The sequence below is a fragment of the Nicotiana tomentosiformis genome, chromosome 5, assembly GCF_000390325.3.
Source record: "Nicotiana tomentosiformis chromosome 5, ASM39032v3, whole genome shotgun sequence".
NCBI classification, from domain to species: domain Eukaryota; kingdom Viridiplantae; phylum Streptophyta; class Magnoliopsida; order Solanales; family Solanaceae; genus Nicotiana; species Nicotiana tomentosiformis.
The window spans coordinates 97685855-97698957 of NC_090816.1; the positions used below are offsets into that span (position 1 = coordinate 97685855).

At 36.3% G+C, this 13103-nt stretch overlaps 1 protein-coding gene across 1 annotated transcript; it reads right to left on the reverse strand.

Moving 5' to 3' along the window:
* Positions 1–2892: 2892 nt before the first annotated feature.
* LOC104097878 (ammonium transporter 1 member 2) lies at positions 2893–5930 on the reverse strand. Its single transcript, XM_009604500.3, has 2 exons — positions 5443–5930; positions 2893–4179 (listed from the first exon to the last, which is right to left on the reverse strand). Exons 1-2 carry the CDS (start codon positions 5876–5878, stop codon positions 3077–3079), a joined length of 1539 nt encoding a protein of 512 aa, XP_009602795.1. The 5' UTR covers positions 5879–5930; the 3' UTR covers positions 2893–3076.
* Between the last annotated feature and the right edge of the window lie 7173 nt (positions 5931–13103).

Below are 13103 nucleotides of genomic sequence, written 5' to 3' on the forward strand. Positions count from 1 at the left end.
GGGAGGAGGGACATCCTCCTCTTCGGTGTCCGCGACCGGTGAGGGTGATGCAACAGTTGCTGTGAAAGAAGGTATGGTCGACATGGAAGGAGCTGAAGCTGATGCTGTTGTGGGATGAGAAGCAGCTACAATTGAGGCAATGTTGGTTGTTGGTTGCTCACCATCCGAAGACGAAAGAGGCCCAATATTTAGCTTTATAGTACCGGGAGCACCAACTAGGACTGGAAAGGGAGAATTGGCATTCTCCACCAAGTCAAACTCTCACTAGAGCACTTGGGTGTCGTCCCTAGTTGGGTTATAAGCTCTTCAGACCGAGAATTTTGTTGAGCTGATGAAGGTCGTTGTTTTCTTTATAGGGAAGCCCCTTCATCACTAGCTTCCCCATCATCATCAATCACTACAGTGATTGTGGCTGGCTCGGGTGTGGCTTTCTTTTTATTCTTGCCCTCGGCCGAGGAAGAACATCGCCTTTTTGCTTGCTTTTTCTCCGGCCGGGGACTCTGAGAGGAAGCGCTTGCACCAGAAGCAAATTCGATGGCGCCTGTTCGGGTGAGAGCCTCTTTCACCAACCTCGTTGCCTCTGCGAGATAAGCGAAAACATCCTCCTCATGGATGGTAACAGAGCCCTGTGGGAGACCTGAATTTAACAAAAAGAGAGGTTAACCAATTTTCTTATGCACAAAAATGAAATGAGGACATAATCAGTCAATTTACCATGATTCTTGGCCTTCCATCTGTATTTGGGGCCAACTCCTTCCACCGGCGAGTCTCAGGTGTGGTGATGACCAGACTCTTTTGAACCCACCAGTCCAAGTTTTCAACCCATGGTGGTGTCCACCATGTTGCTGAAAATAATAAGAGAAGAAAGATCAGCAACTACATGAAACAATCTTTTTACAGAAAAAAGACAGACTTTGAACTTACTTGTACGAGTCCAGGACTGAGGGAAAGATGGAGTTGTGACCAGGATGATATACCTGGTGGCAACAACAAATTTCTCCATCCATCCACTGTCATTGTCGTCATCCATGCTGGTGAGCAAAGCATGGTGGCCACGTTTGTTAAAATTTATTACCCCCCTCCCCCACGAAAAATCATTGGTGAGTAGAGATTCATCATACGAGCCAAGGTGAACTCCTCCTGTGTTTCCCGGCACAACCGCCGTAGATAGGCTACCGTTCGCTATACCGAAGGGCCCACCTGTGCTAAACAAACTTGGTATCGTTGGAAAAACTCCAAAATCACGGCGTCAATTCCCCCGCTCAAAGAAAATACACCCAAAGTGAATAGGTATACATGAAACGCTTCTTAGTGGAGGTTACTCGCTCTACCAGTTTGGGAGCGATGGTGCTCAGTTCATGGCAATCACAGTCCTCCTTCACAACAGGAATGCTGGAAGGGCGGATGGAAGAAGAGTATATGCCAATAGCCCAAGTGCGAGAACTTGCACATGGAAACTCCTCTTCGAAGTCCTTAGCTGTGTTGAGTCTTTTGGGGATGATAATGCTCACCGTATGGGGGTCAGCATCAACGTTGATTTCTTTGTCTTTGTCTCATTCGGACCCCCACCAAAGATAAAATCGGAGTTCTTGGAAGATTTAGTGAAAGAAGCCATGATCAGCAGAAGAGTTCTTTGAAGAAGAAGATTAAAGAAGAATGAAAGCAGGAAAGAGTTGAATGCATAAAAGTTAAGAGAGTTTGTAAAACTATTAAGTGTAAAAGAAGAAGAATGAGGCGTATGAGTAAGGAATAGGCGGCTAAAATTGAGCCATGATTACCTCAAGAACCGGAGAAAATATTGCCAAATCATGGAGTAACACGTGTTCGAGATATTAAATACAAAGAGACGTGCGTCTAATCAAGCGTCAGAAACTTTTCCTAAGGGTTCAGAAATTTTCCGCCAAGAAAGGAATCTTCACCAACTTCCGGTGACATAAAGATATGCCACAGTAGGGGGACTATCTATATAGGGTAAAAGCGGTTCACATTAAATACTCGAATGGAAGTCCAGGCCGAAGGAAACATCTTCGGTTGACATCGGGTAGAACATTACCAACGGGGGAAATAAATATTTGCCAACAGATGACATTCAATGGAGAATATTCCTCGGCATTAAATACACATCCGTTACAAATAATTTTGGTATTCATAGTCTGCCGTTGAATATTCATCAATGACCCTCATTATTATCATTTAAGAGGGGCTTGATCATATGACCTTGTTCCCTATGTTTAACTATAAATAGTAACTTCAACAGCCATTGTAACATAGGAAAATTTCTGACAAACTTATGCTATACATTATTGTAAGCTAAATCATATTTTATTTCTGTCTTACGATATTCTTATTTCTACCTTTGGAAGCCATGCTCCCTGAACCAAGTTGTCTGCCATTTTACCTCGATTTGAATGCTAAATCTTGCATTTTATTTAATTTATTTATTATTTTGGGGATCAAATCGATTCGCTTGTCTATAAACCACGCTATAAATTCAATTGTACCGTTTTACAAGTAAAAACAATCAAGTAATGTAATTAGCTAAACAAGTTATAACATTTCCAGAATTTAGAAGGAAAGAAATGCAAAGTAATCCTACTATTATCTTAACCGAGAACTAGTTCTACTATCTAGTTGTCGATGAAGTGCTTAACATGTCTCATTTTGCAAAAATTAGCAATGGACACGATGAAAGATTCGAATAAGATAAATGAACATCACAAGTGGCTAAAAACTAACCAGCTAATAATCTAGTATTTATTTACAGTTTATAGAATAATACAGACCACTCTCCACAAACAAACAAGAAGATACCATACAAGAAAGTGAAGCACAAATAAGTAGAAGCCTTTTGTCAAAAACAAAGACAAGAGAATACCAGCCTCAAAGTCTGACTACATCCAAATTGGGTAATTTTTTCATTATATTAATGTCTATTACAGGAAAGCCTTGTCTTTACAAGAAACCCAAATAGTATCCCAATATTAAGCTAAGACTTTAAGATTTGACCTTTCCTTAATTATGGGGTACCCAATCTATGCAAATTTATGGCTAAAGTTGCAATTTTTTCATTTTTTGGTTACACAACCACAGATCTAGAGTTGTGATGATCAGGTGTAGGAGTATTAGTTGGTTCAATTCTTGTCATCTTGAATCCAGGCATAGAAGATCCTTCATCTTCATCATGGTATAAATATGCAAAACCCCCATGTCTTGTTAAATCCATTCCTGCTTCTTCATCTTCTCGACATATTCTCAATAACTTGAATTTATGTAACAAATAAAACAATGGTCCCATTGTCACACTCACCCATCCAATAATCACAACTACTTGAATAATTTGCGCACCTAATAATTTTCCACCACCTCCCATTAACAATCCATATGGTCTGTCAGGAAATCCAGGATATACTTCGTTAACATACGTTTTTTTCGCGAATAATCCTGTGAATATTATGCCCCACGAACCACAACCGCCATGTAATTGTGCAGCTTCTAGTGGATCATCATATTTTAATTTCACTGCCAATTTATTGAAACCGATTAAAACCCAAGCTGCTACAAATCCACAAACAATAGCAGCCCATGGCTCAACAACTGCACAACCTGAAGTAATTGCTGCAAAACCCCCTAATAATCCATTACACACATCAACTACATTCCAATGTCCTACTAAAAGTCTCTTGCTAAATAATGTTGTGAGTGCAGCTGTGCAACCGGCCAATGTTGTTGTGACAGCTGTCCTTCCAATTGCACTCCATTGACCATAATAAACACCCTTTGGACTATCATAACTTTTGAGTATGGTTAAAAATGAACCGGGGTTAAACCCATACCAACCAAACCAAAGCAAGAAAGTACCCAACACGACTAGTGATGCACTATGACCTCTTAATGCAACAGACCGGCCAGTCCGGTCGAACCGGCCGATTCTTGGTCCTTCAATAAAAGCTCCCCATAGACCGGCAATGCCTCCTACCATATGAACAACACCTGAACCGGCAAAATCAATGACTCCTGAACCGAATAATAAGTTTCCATCGGTTTTTGATGCACTGGCCCAACCGTCACCGGACCAGAACCAATGTGAAACAATAGGGTACACAAAACCGGTCAAAAAGGAAGAGTAAATAAGGTACGCCACAAATTGTGTCCTTTCAGCTATGGACCCACTGGTGATACCTATAAAATTGAAAATAAAAAATAAAAAAAAGTTTTAGGCTTAGGTCAGAGAGAGAACAAGTGGACAGAAAGAAGACATAATTGAACAAAGTTTTAAATAATTGAGTAATCCTATGTTTTAATTAGGCGAACATGTTTGAATGTGCAAGTAGTTTAAGAAAAAATAAATATTTTTAAAATTTGTAGTCCTAAATAATTCAAAAAGGGACTCAGAGTATTTATGTGGTTATAAAAGTTTTTCATTAATGGTAAAATTATAATTTTAAGTAAAATTGTTTTCAAATTTAGAAAGAGGTCATTCTTTTTTAATGAACCAAAAAGGAAATAGGTTAACATAAACTGGAACGGAGGTAGTAAAATATTTTGTGACGGGTAAATTTGGAAATTATTAAAAATTGAATCGTAAGACTTTTCTTTGTCAATGTTTTGTTCTTTAGTAGTTGCTTTGAAATATTTCTTGCATACTCAAATTAATGCATACGAATAAGTCCAATGGGTGAAAAAAAAAAAGGAATAATTCCAAGGCTCTAAAGCTACTACGTCATTCCTATCTGCATGGACTTCATTAGCTTGTCTAACTTCTGATGGTATGTACATGTAATTTATGTAAAAAGTTATTTGCACTTAATATTTATATCAATGTAAATTCTAAGGTATGTGTTTTTCATATACATATACTCCGTATTCATTAGAGGTAAGAGATAGAGATATGTATTCTCACTTTAATTTTTAACTGTTACGATTAAATTGATTGGTTTGATGTTAACATGCATCGGAAGTGGACAAGGATTTACCTGTGATCTGATTTCTCATTTTATTAAGTCTCCCTTTTTACTTTTATTTTTATTCGAGAAATTTAACAGAACGGAAAAGGAGAAAAAGAATACAGGCATTTGAATATGATCGTTATGTTTGTCTTTTGAATTTGGACATTCTTCGATCAGTATAAAATAAGGCCAAAAAAGAACGATTAAGATGAGACTTTAAAGGTTAAAAAAGTGCTTAAGCGGATAGAAATATGTAAAAATCCTAAGAAGGAAAATGTCTCTTTGGTGATAAGTTGACCAATAAATAAAAGTTTTCATAGAATGCATCAAGTAATTTTGTGGAATATTAGAAGGTCGCTAGTTTTTAATGAAACATTTAATACCCTCTTTTGGTGATAAGTTGACCAATAAATTTAACATCTAGCACCTAATAGCCAAAGAGACTTTTTTCCTACTTTTTGTTTTCTTTCTCAAGCTAACACGAAAATTAACATACCTGCAGCAGCAATGGCGAAAGCCCATTGATAAAGAAAGTAGCTGTAGTCAAAAGATGGCGAAGGAAACTCCTTTAATCCAAAGAAATGTTTGCCAATGAAACCATTGGAAGGAGCTCCAAAGGCAAAGGCAAAACCAAAAAGGTAATAAGACAAGCCACCAGCTGCAGCGTCAAGCACGTTCGTAAGCATTATATTCATGGTGTTCTTTGCGCGGACAGAGCCCGCGCACAACATCGCAAACCCGAGCTGCATGGCGAAAACAAGGTAAGCAGAGAAGAGGAGGTACGTGTTGTCCACCGCGTAGGTGGTGTTTGTGAGGTATTCAGAAACTGCTGTGAAGCGGCCGCAGATAAACTCTGCGGCTGCTGTAGCATTGGCTGAGCCGCCGAGATGTGGGAGGAGGTCGGCGGCTGAGCAGGTCACGGCTGAGGCCATGATGTGAAGAATTAAAATGGAGAGAGTGATTAAGGAAGGAGGGAGGAGTTTGCAAGTGAGGCAAATTACATGTGGGATGTGGTTTTTATAGACTCAAATGGGTTTAAAAAATGTATTTAGAAGTTTTTATTAGTTAATTATTTATTTAGGATTTATTAAATAATTTTGTTTGTTTTTTGGAGCCTATTAGTTCCATGGGCTACATACTACCCACGAAACTTTAAAGTCAACGTTGCTGCAATTTATTTCATTTTTTGTTGGGAAAAATAGACTATCTAATTTTTTTTTTTTGCAAATACATATAACATATGAGTAGTAATATATTACATAGGTATATTGTGTACGTATGCAGAATATTTATTTTTTCTAAATTTATGTCTAAGATAAGAGGATCATCCAACTGAGATTAGATTGAGATGAAATGATAGTGAGCAAGAGTTTGATCTAAAAATACAATATAACTGTTACGCTTTAATCTCGGGCTAGTTAAAATCGGTCGTATGAATTTTGTTTATCCATAGCACAATTTATAATGTTAATCATCACTAAAACTTTATTTTTTGGGGTCATAAAAAAATAAACTTAGAGGGCCTTTATATAGATGAAATTAATATGCATAATTTAAATAATTATTACATTATTAATTATTATTAATTACAAGTAAATCTTTTCAATCGTTTGCTACCAACTTGTTATCAATCATTAATCACATAATTCTAAATTTATATATTTATTTTATGAATTAATTTGAGGTATACTCATGAAAGTGGCTGGCAATTAAAATAACATAACAGTGTTTTTTTTCTCGTCTTCATCCCTTGCATCGATTTTATTTACTTTTAAAGGCAATAAATGTATCAGTGAGTTGAATGCCAGCTAAAAAGAAGCACCTCAAAATTAAAATTAGTACAATCTTACCTACGATCAATAATGTTTCAAGAAAGAATTGATGGAATTGGCAAATCCATTGAAAAGAAATTTAAATGAAATAAAAAAAAAATACTTAACAATATATAAGAATCTTTATCATAAAATTTAAAAGGTCGCTTGCTCTTATTAAGATTTTGTTTTAGATCACCTATTATTTTAACCACCCCATTAACAAGCCATGTATGTAATGTCATTTGCAAGACAATAAGGTAAATCCGAAACGAAAAAAAAAAAAAAAGGTTAAGATTTTTGAAGATCTAAACCGCTCACTTATATAAAAAAAAATATTACGAAGAAAATAGTGTAAAATGATTTAAAATATCCTAAAATGGATAGCATATGAGGGTATTGTTTAATCACCATCATCACTGTAATCTAAGTATAATACTCAACAACAACAACAACAACATACTTAGTATTATCCCGTACCGTGGGGTTTGGGGAGAGTAGTGTGTATACAGACCTTACCCTTACCTTGCGAGGATAGAGAGATTGTTTCCAATAGACCCTCGACTCATAAAAGTATAAGTACCACATTAATGAAAATATAGATAAGGAGGACACTACCAAAAAGCCATATAAAAACAGAATAAAAACAACAACACAGTAATGTGATCAACAATGAAAGAAACAACGGTTAGTCATAAAAACCTACTACCAACAGAAAGCAAGACTGCGTGCCAATACTACTGTTATGAATACTCTAGACAACTTACTCTACTACCCTAATCCACGACCTCCATACCTTCCTATCAAGGGTCATGTCCTCGGTCAGCTGAAGATGCGCCATGTTTTGCATAATCACCTCTCCCCACCTCTTCTTTGGCCTACCTCTACCTCTTCGTATGCCCTCCAATGTCAACCTCCCACGCCTCCTCACCGAGCGTCTGTACTCCCCCCTCACATAACCAAACCACCTAAGTCGCGCTTCCCGCATCTTGTCCTCAATAGGGCCATACCCACCTTATCACGAGTAACCTCATTTCTGATCCTATCTAACCTGGTGTGACCGTACATCTATCTCAACATGCTCATCTCTGCTACCTTTATCTTCTGGACATGAGCGATCTTGACTGGATAACACTCAGGCCCATACAACATTGTTGGTCTGACCACCACTTTGTAGAACTTACCCTTAAGTTTCGGTGGCACCTTCTTGTCACAGAAAACACCGGAAGCGAGTCTCCATTTCATCCATTCCGCCACAATACGATGTGTGACATTTTTATTAATCTCTTCATCCCCCTGAATAATAGACCCAAGGTACTTAAAACACCCTCTCTTAGGGATGACCTGCGAGTCCAGCCTCACTTTTCCTTCCCCTTCTTGAGTCTCGCCACTGAACTTACACTCAAAGTATTTTTTCTTGGCCCTGCTCAATTTGAAACCTTTATATTCCAGGGTCTGCCTCCATACCTCTAATTGAGCGTTCACACCGTCTCGCTTCTCGTCAATCAATACAATATTATCTGCAAATAGCATGCACCACGGCACCTCCTCTTGGATGTGGCGCGTCGGTACGTCCATCATCAGAGCAAACAAAAAATGGTTGAGTGCCGACCCCTGATGCAACCCCATCATAATCGAAAAATGGTCCAAGTCCCCACCCACCGTCCTCACTCGGGTCTTTACTTCATCATACATGTCCTTAATCAACCTAACGTAGGCAACATGTACACTTCTAGCCTCCAAACATCTCCACAAAACCTCCCTGAAGATTTTATCGTACGCCTTTTCTAAGTCGATGAACACCATATGCAAGTCCTTCTTTCTCTCCCTATACTGCTCCATCAATCTCCTAACAAGTTGGATAGCTTCTATAGTCGAACGCCCCGGCATAAACCTAAACTGATTCTCAGAAATAGATACACTTTTCCTTACCCTTAGCTCTACCACTCTCTCCCAGACTTTCATAGTATGGCTAAGCAGCTTGATACCCCGATAGTTATTGCAATTTTGAATATCACCCTTGTTCTTGTATACATGAACCATCGTGCTCCACCTTCACTTTTCGGACATCTTCTTCGTTCTAAACATAGACATTAAATAACCTTGTAAGTCACTCCAAACCTGTCTTACCCGTGCTCTACCAAAACTCCAGACTTTCATAGTATGGTTAATAATGTCCTGATCAGCTTTGTCATCAATGTTTGGGCTAACAATATTCTGTGATTTACCGTCACATCGTCAAAGTCGCCAAAAGTGACCTACAAAGCTAAAAGAAATTAAAGAATAGGCATTTAGGTTTATTATTTGAAAGAATTTAGTGGGCGGTTGACATAAGAATCATAAAATTCCGAAAAAAAATGAAAAAAGTTTTTTTAAATGAAAATGATATTTAAAAATTAGAGTTGTGTTTGGATGTGAATATAATTTTGAGTTATTTTGAATTTTTATGAGTGATCTAAGTGAAATCTTTTTATAAAACATCTTTTTAGAGTTTTTCAAAGTTTCGAAAAATTTTAAAATTCATATTCAACTGAAAACTGAAAAATTATGGCCAAACACTGATTTCGAAAAATAATAAAAACAATTCGAAAAAAGTGAAAATCTTTTTGTGGCCAAACGAACTCTTAGTAGTTCGTACTGGTCATCAATTTCCGGAATTACTTTAAGAAACCTTAATGGATTAGTTGTACTTTGGGGAGTTGATTATATGATAGGAAAAAGCAATTGGGTTGAGAGGTCCTCAAACTAATTTTAGATGCCATATCATATCTATGACACTTTAGTCCTCCCAGTTAGAGTGTTTTTTAGACGTTCGGTGTACGAATTTGAATTTGTGTCGGAAAAGCCCACAAAAGAAGTTAAATTAGTGCTTCCTACCAAAAGATTCTCTATTCTTAGACCACGAATTTGAGATTTCTAGTTTAAATTCGAATCTCAATTATCTCATTAAATTTTTCGGCTAAAAATTCATATTTTTGTATGTAATTTACCTTGCATTATACCTTGATCGTGTTAATTTTGGTATGAATATTTGTGACTCGAGCTTAATAACTGTATTTATATATGTATAAGTCAATTGGAATTGATTTGGAAAGCTTGCATGCAAATTGAAATAAAAACGGAAGAATTTGGAGGAAGTATGACTTTGGTGTCCAGGTTCGCGCCATGCACCAACCAAAACGCCAAGGGCATCAGAGCACAAAAGTAAAAAAAGTTTGGTGTCCAGGTTCGCATCAGGCGCAAAGCGGGATGCCCAAGGGCGGATTTTGTCCTAATTCGGCTAGGACTTGGTAGTTTCGACCCTACACGCCCCCAACATATATAAAAGGGGTTCTAAACCTTTTTTTTTTTTAGTGGGAGACATTATTGGAGAGGCAAGAAGGCTACGGGAATACTTGGAAGCAACGAATTACAAGAGTTTCTCTTTCGTTTTTTCTTAATCTGTATTTTAATGCTTTCAATTATTATCATGATTGTTAGTATGGTTATAAATAACTAAACTTTCTCATTTAGGGTATGATGGAACCTCTTGGAGGATGACTTTTAATTACATTTAATATAATCTAGCCTTTGAATTTTTCTACTTGTTTAACTACATGCTTATTTCAGTTAATTGAATGGTCATCAATTGACCGTGCCTATTTAGTGTGTATTGCTTGACAAAGAGTGCATATTTAGGTTGTTGTCGAACAATGTCACTCCCAAGGTATATGAGAGATCAATATGACGAGTTTAAAAGTAGGATTAGAGATAACGAAATATTGGTGAGATCTTAGTGAGCGGTGAACTAGTGCCAGCTAACGTAGTTCGAGAGAATATGTCTAGTAAATTGTGGTAGTTCCTCGAGAAAGAATTACGACACCTGAAGTGCTCACGGTCAGTAGAGAATACTTAGGCGATATTATATGAGACGTTGCAGAAAAGATTCTGACAATTGGAAAAATCATAACTCTAGGCCTCCTTAATATTGTCTCAAACCCTTAGTATCTTTAGTTGTTAATTTAGTACTTTAATTTACTAATTAATAAATTAGAAAATATAATCTTAATATTTATAGCTTAGAAATTGTTCGAGGTTGTCTTCTTAGTGATACTTAACAGTTATAGCAAAACCTTAGTTCTCTGTGAGATTCGACTCCAAACTTTTAGACCGAATTATATTTGCAGTGACCGCTTATCCTTTTTAAGATTAGAGTTGAGCGTGATCACTAATCAATGATATAATCACATTTGCCGACTATTTTAAATATTATAAGATAAGTGCAACCTTGTGATAAATACTAGATCATTAAAGGACTTTTTACTTACTAAAAAAGATTCTTCCATTCTTAACTAGAGATTTTAGATTCGAGCATTGTGACCGAAAAACTTCTTGCAAATTATTCCAAACATTTGCCTAATTAATAGTACCAAATTTGCTCAAGTTTATTACGACTAATATACCTCCTTCCCTAAAAGATTCTTCACCTTTCAATATTTTCTATTAAGTTTTTCAATCTCGAATATTCTTTTCAGGGTGAAAACTCAAATATAAATATAGGTAAAAGTATGCCATTTTGTGCAGTACATTCCTTCTTCCTTTTTTTCCTTCTTCCAGAAATGAATAATATCACACAAATCAATATACTATGACTCTTCCGAACCTTCTTTGCAATTATTTTATAAATCAAGATAGGGAAAAAACATTGATTTCTATTAATTGTCATTGGTTAAAGCTTTATGAAGTTCTAATCAACATTATCGAGGAAAATGTCTTAATCAAAGATGAAGTCTTCACATTATTAACATAACAAAATCAATGTTATTAAAGGGCTCAACATAATAATAATAATAATAATAATAATAATAATAAGAAGAAGAAGAAGAAGAAGAATCCATTGAAGAAACCAACTAATCCAAGCACGTCTTACCAATAATAATTACTGTAGGCAGCTGCTTCGCATCTCAATTAGCCACATACCTAATCAATGACATAATCGCTATTACAAATATTTAAAGTTAAGATAGGTGCGACTTTGCGGAATTTAGTGAATAATTAAAAGATGTTTGACTAATTGGGGAGTGGTGAATGGATTTGTAGAAATGCATGTACGCAGAATATAATTACTAAAATGTCGAGGAAGTTTGCCTAATTCTAATTTATCGGATTTGCTTAAGTTGATTGCGAAATGATATTTCTCTTTTCTTCTGCTAAAGATTCTCTGCTATTGGATTTTTCATTTAAGTTTTCAGTTCCTAAATAATCCTTTTCGGACTAAACACTCAAATTAAATATAGTTAAAAGTGTACTTTGTGCAGTATATTCCTTGTTCATTTATTTTCTTCTTACTCCCACTTTTCCTTCCCATGCTCTTACATGAATACATCGGTGCACAGCATATCCTGTATTCACGCAGGGTTCGGGGGTCGTACTCTAGGGAGTGATAGCCTACCTTGATGTAAGTATCAGTAGATGATTCTACAGCTCGAACCCGTAACTTATAAGTCACATGAAAATAATTTTACCGTTACTTCAAGGTTCTCTTCCAATAGAGAATTAAATCCAATAACTTATAGAACGGTTATTCACAAATGAACTTTTCTTCTCTTTTTTTTTTTTTGGGTTATGCGACATAATCATATTTCATATAGCACTAATTGGTTAAAAGTGATACCTTCTAACATACATTTATAAGAAGAATATCAACCATATAATATCACTTGCTTTATATTCGACCATGATGTTTTATACTTCAATACCATATAAGAGGGGACTGATTATGTGGTGTCCAGTTTTTCGCGTGCACATATTATAAAAGGATCTGGTTCTTTTATGTGTTCCTTATACTACTGTTGCGAAAAGTAAAGAACACAAGTATTTTTACGTGGAAAACACCCAGCTCAAAAGGTGAAAAAACCACAGCCTACTACTCAGTAGGATTTTTCCTAACACTTCACTAAATCACTGAGCCAAAACGACATTTATAAAATTCTTTGTAAACCTAAAGATTACCTCTAATCCCGTTGTAGCAACCAGCCTCTAACTGTTGTGACAATTTCAAGTAAACTCTAAATTGAATACTCATAGTACCTAATACAATTGCCTCTAGATAAAGCTGAAACGTACAATTTGAAATTTTCTACTACAATTGAACTAGAATACAAGACAAATACTTGGAACTTGTTCTTCTATCTGGTTCATGTAGCTTCAGATTCGTACACTTGACTCACACAAGAATTGCTTGCAAAATGCCTTGCTATTTTGCTCTCAATTCAAGTTTACCTTCAGCGTTTGAGCGTCCCTGTAAATTGAGAACATCCTACAATTTATAAAGTTAATAGAATAGGAAATAACTAGAGTTCTAATG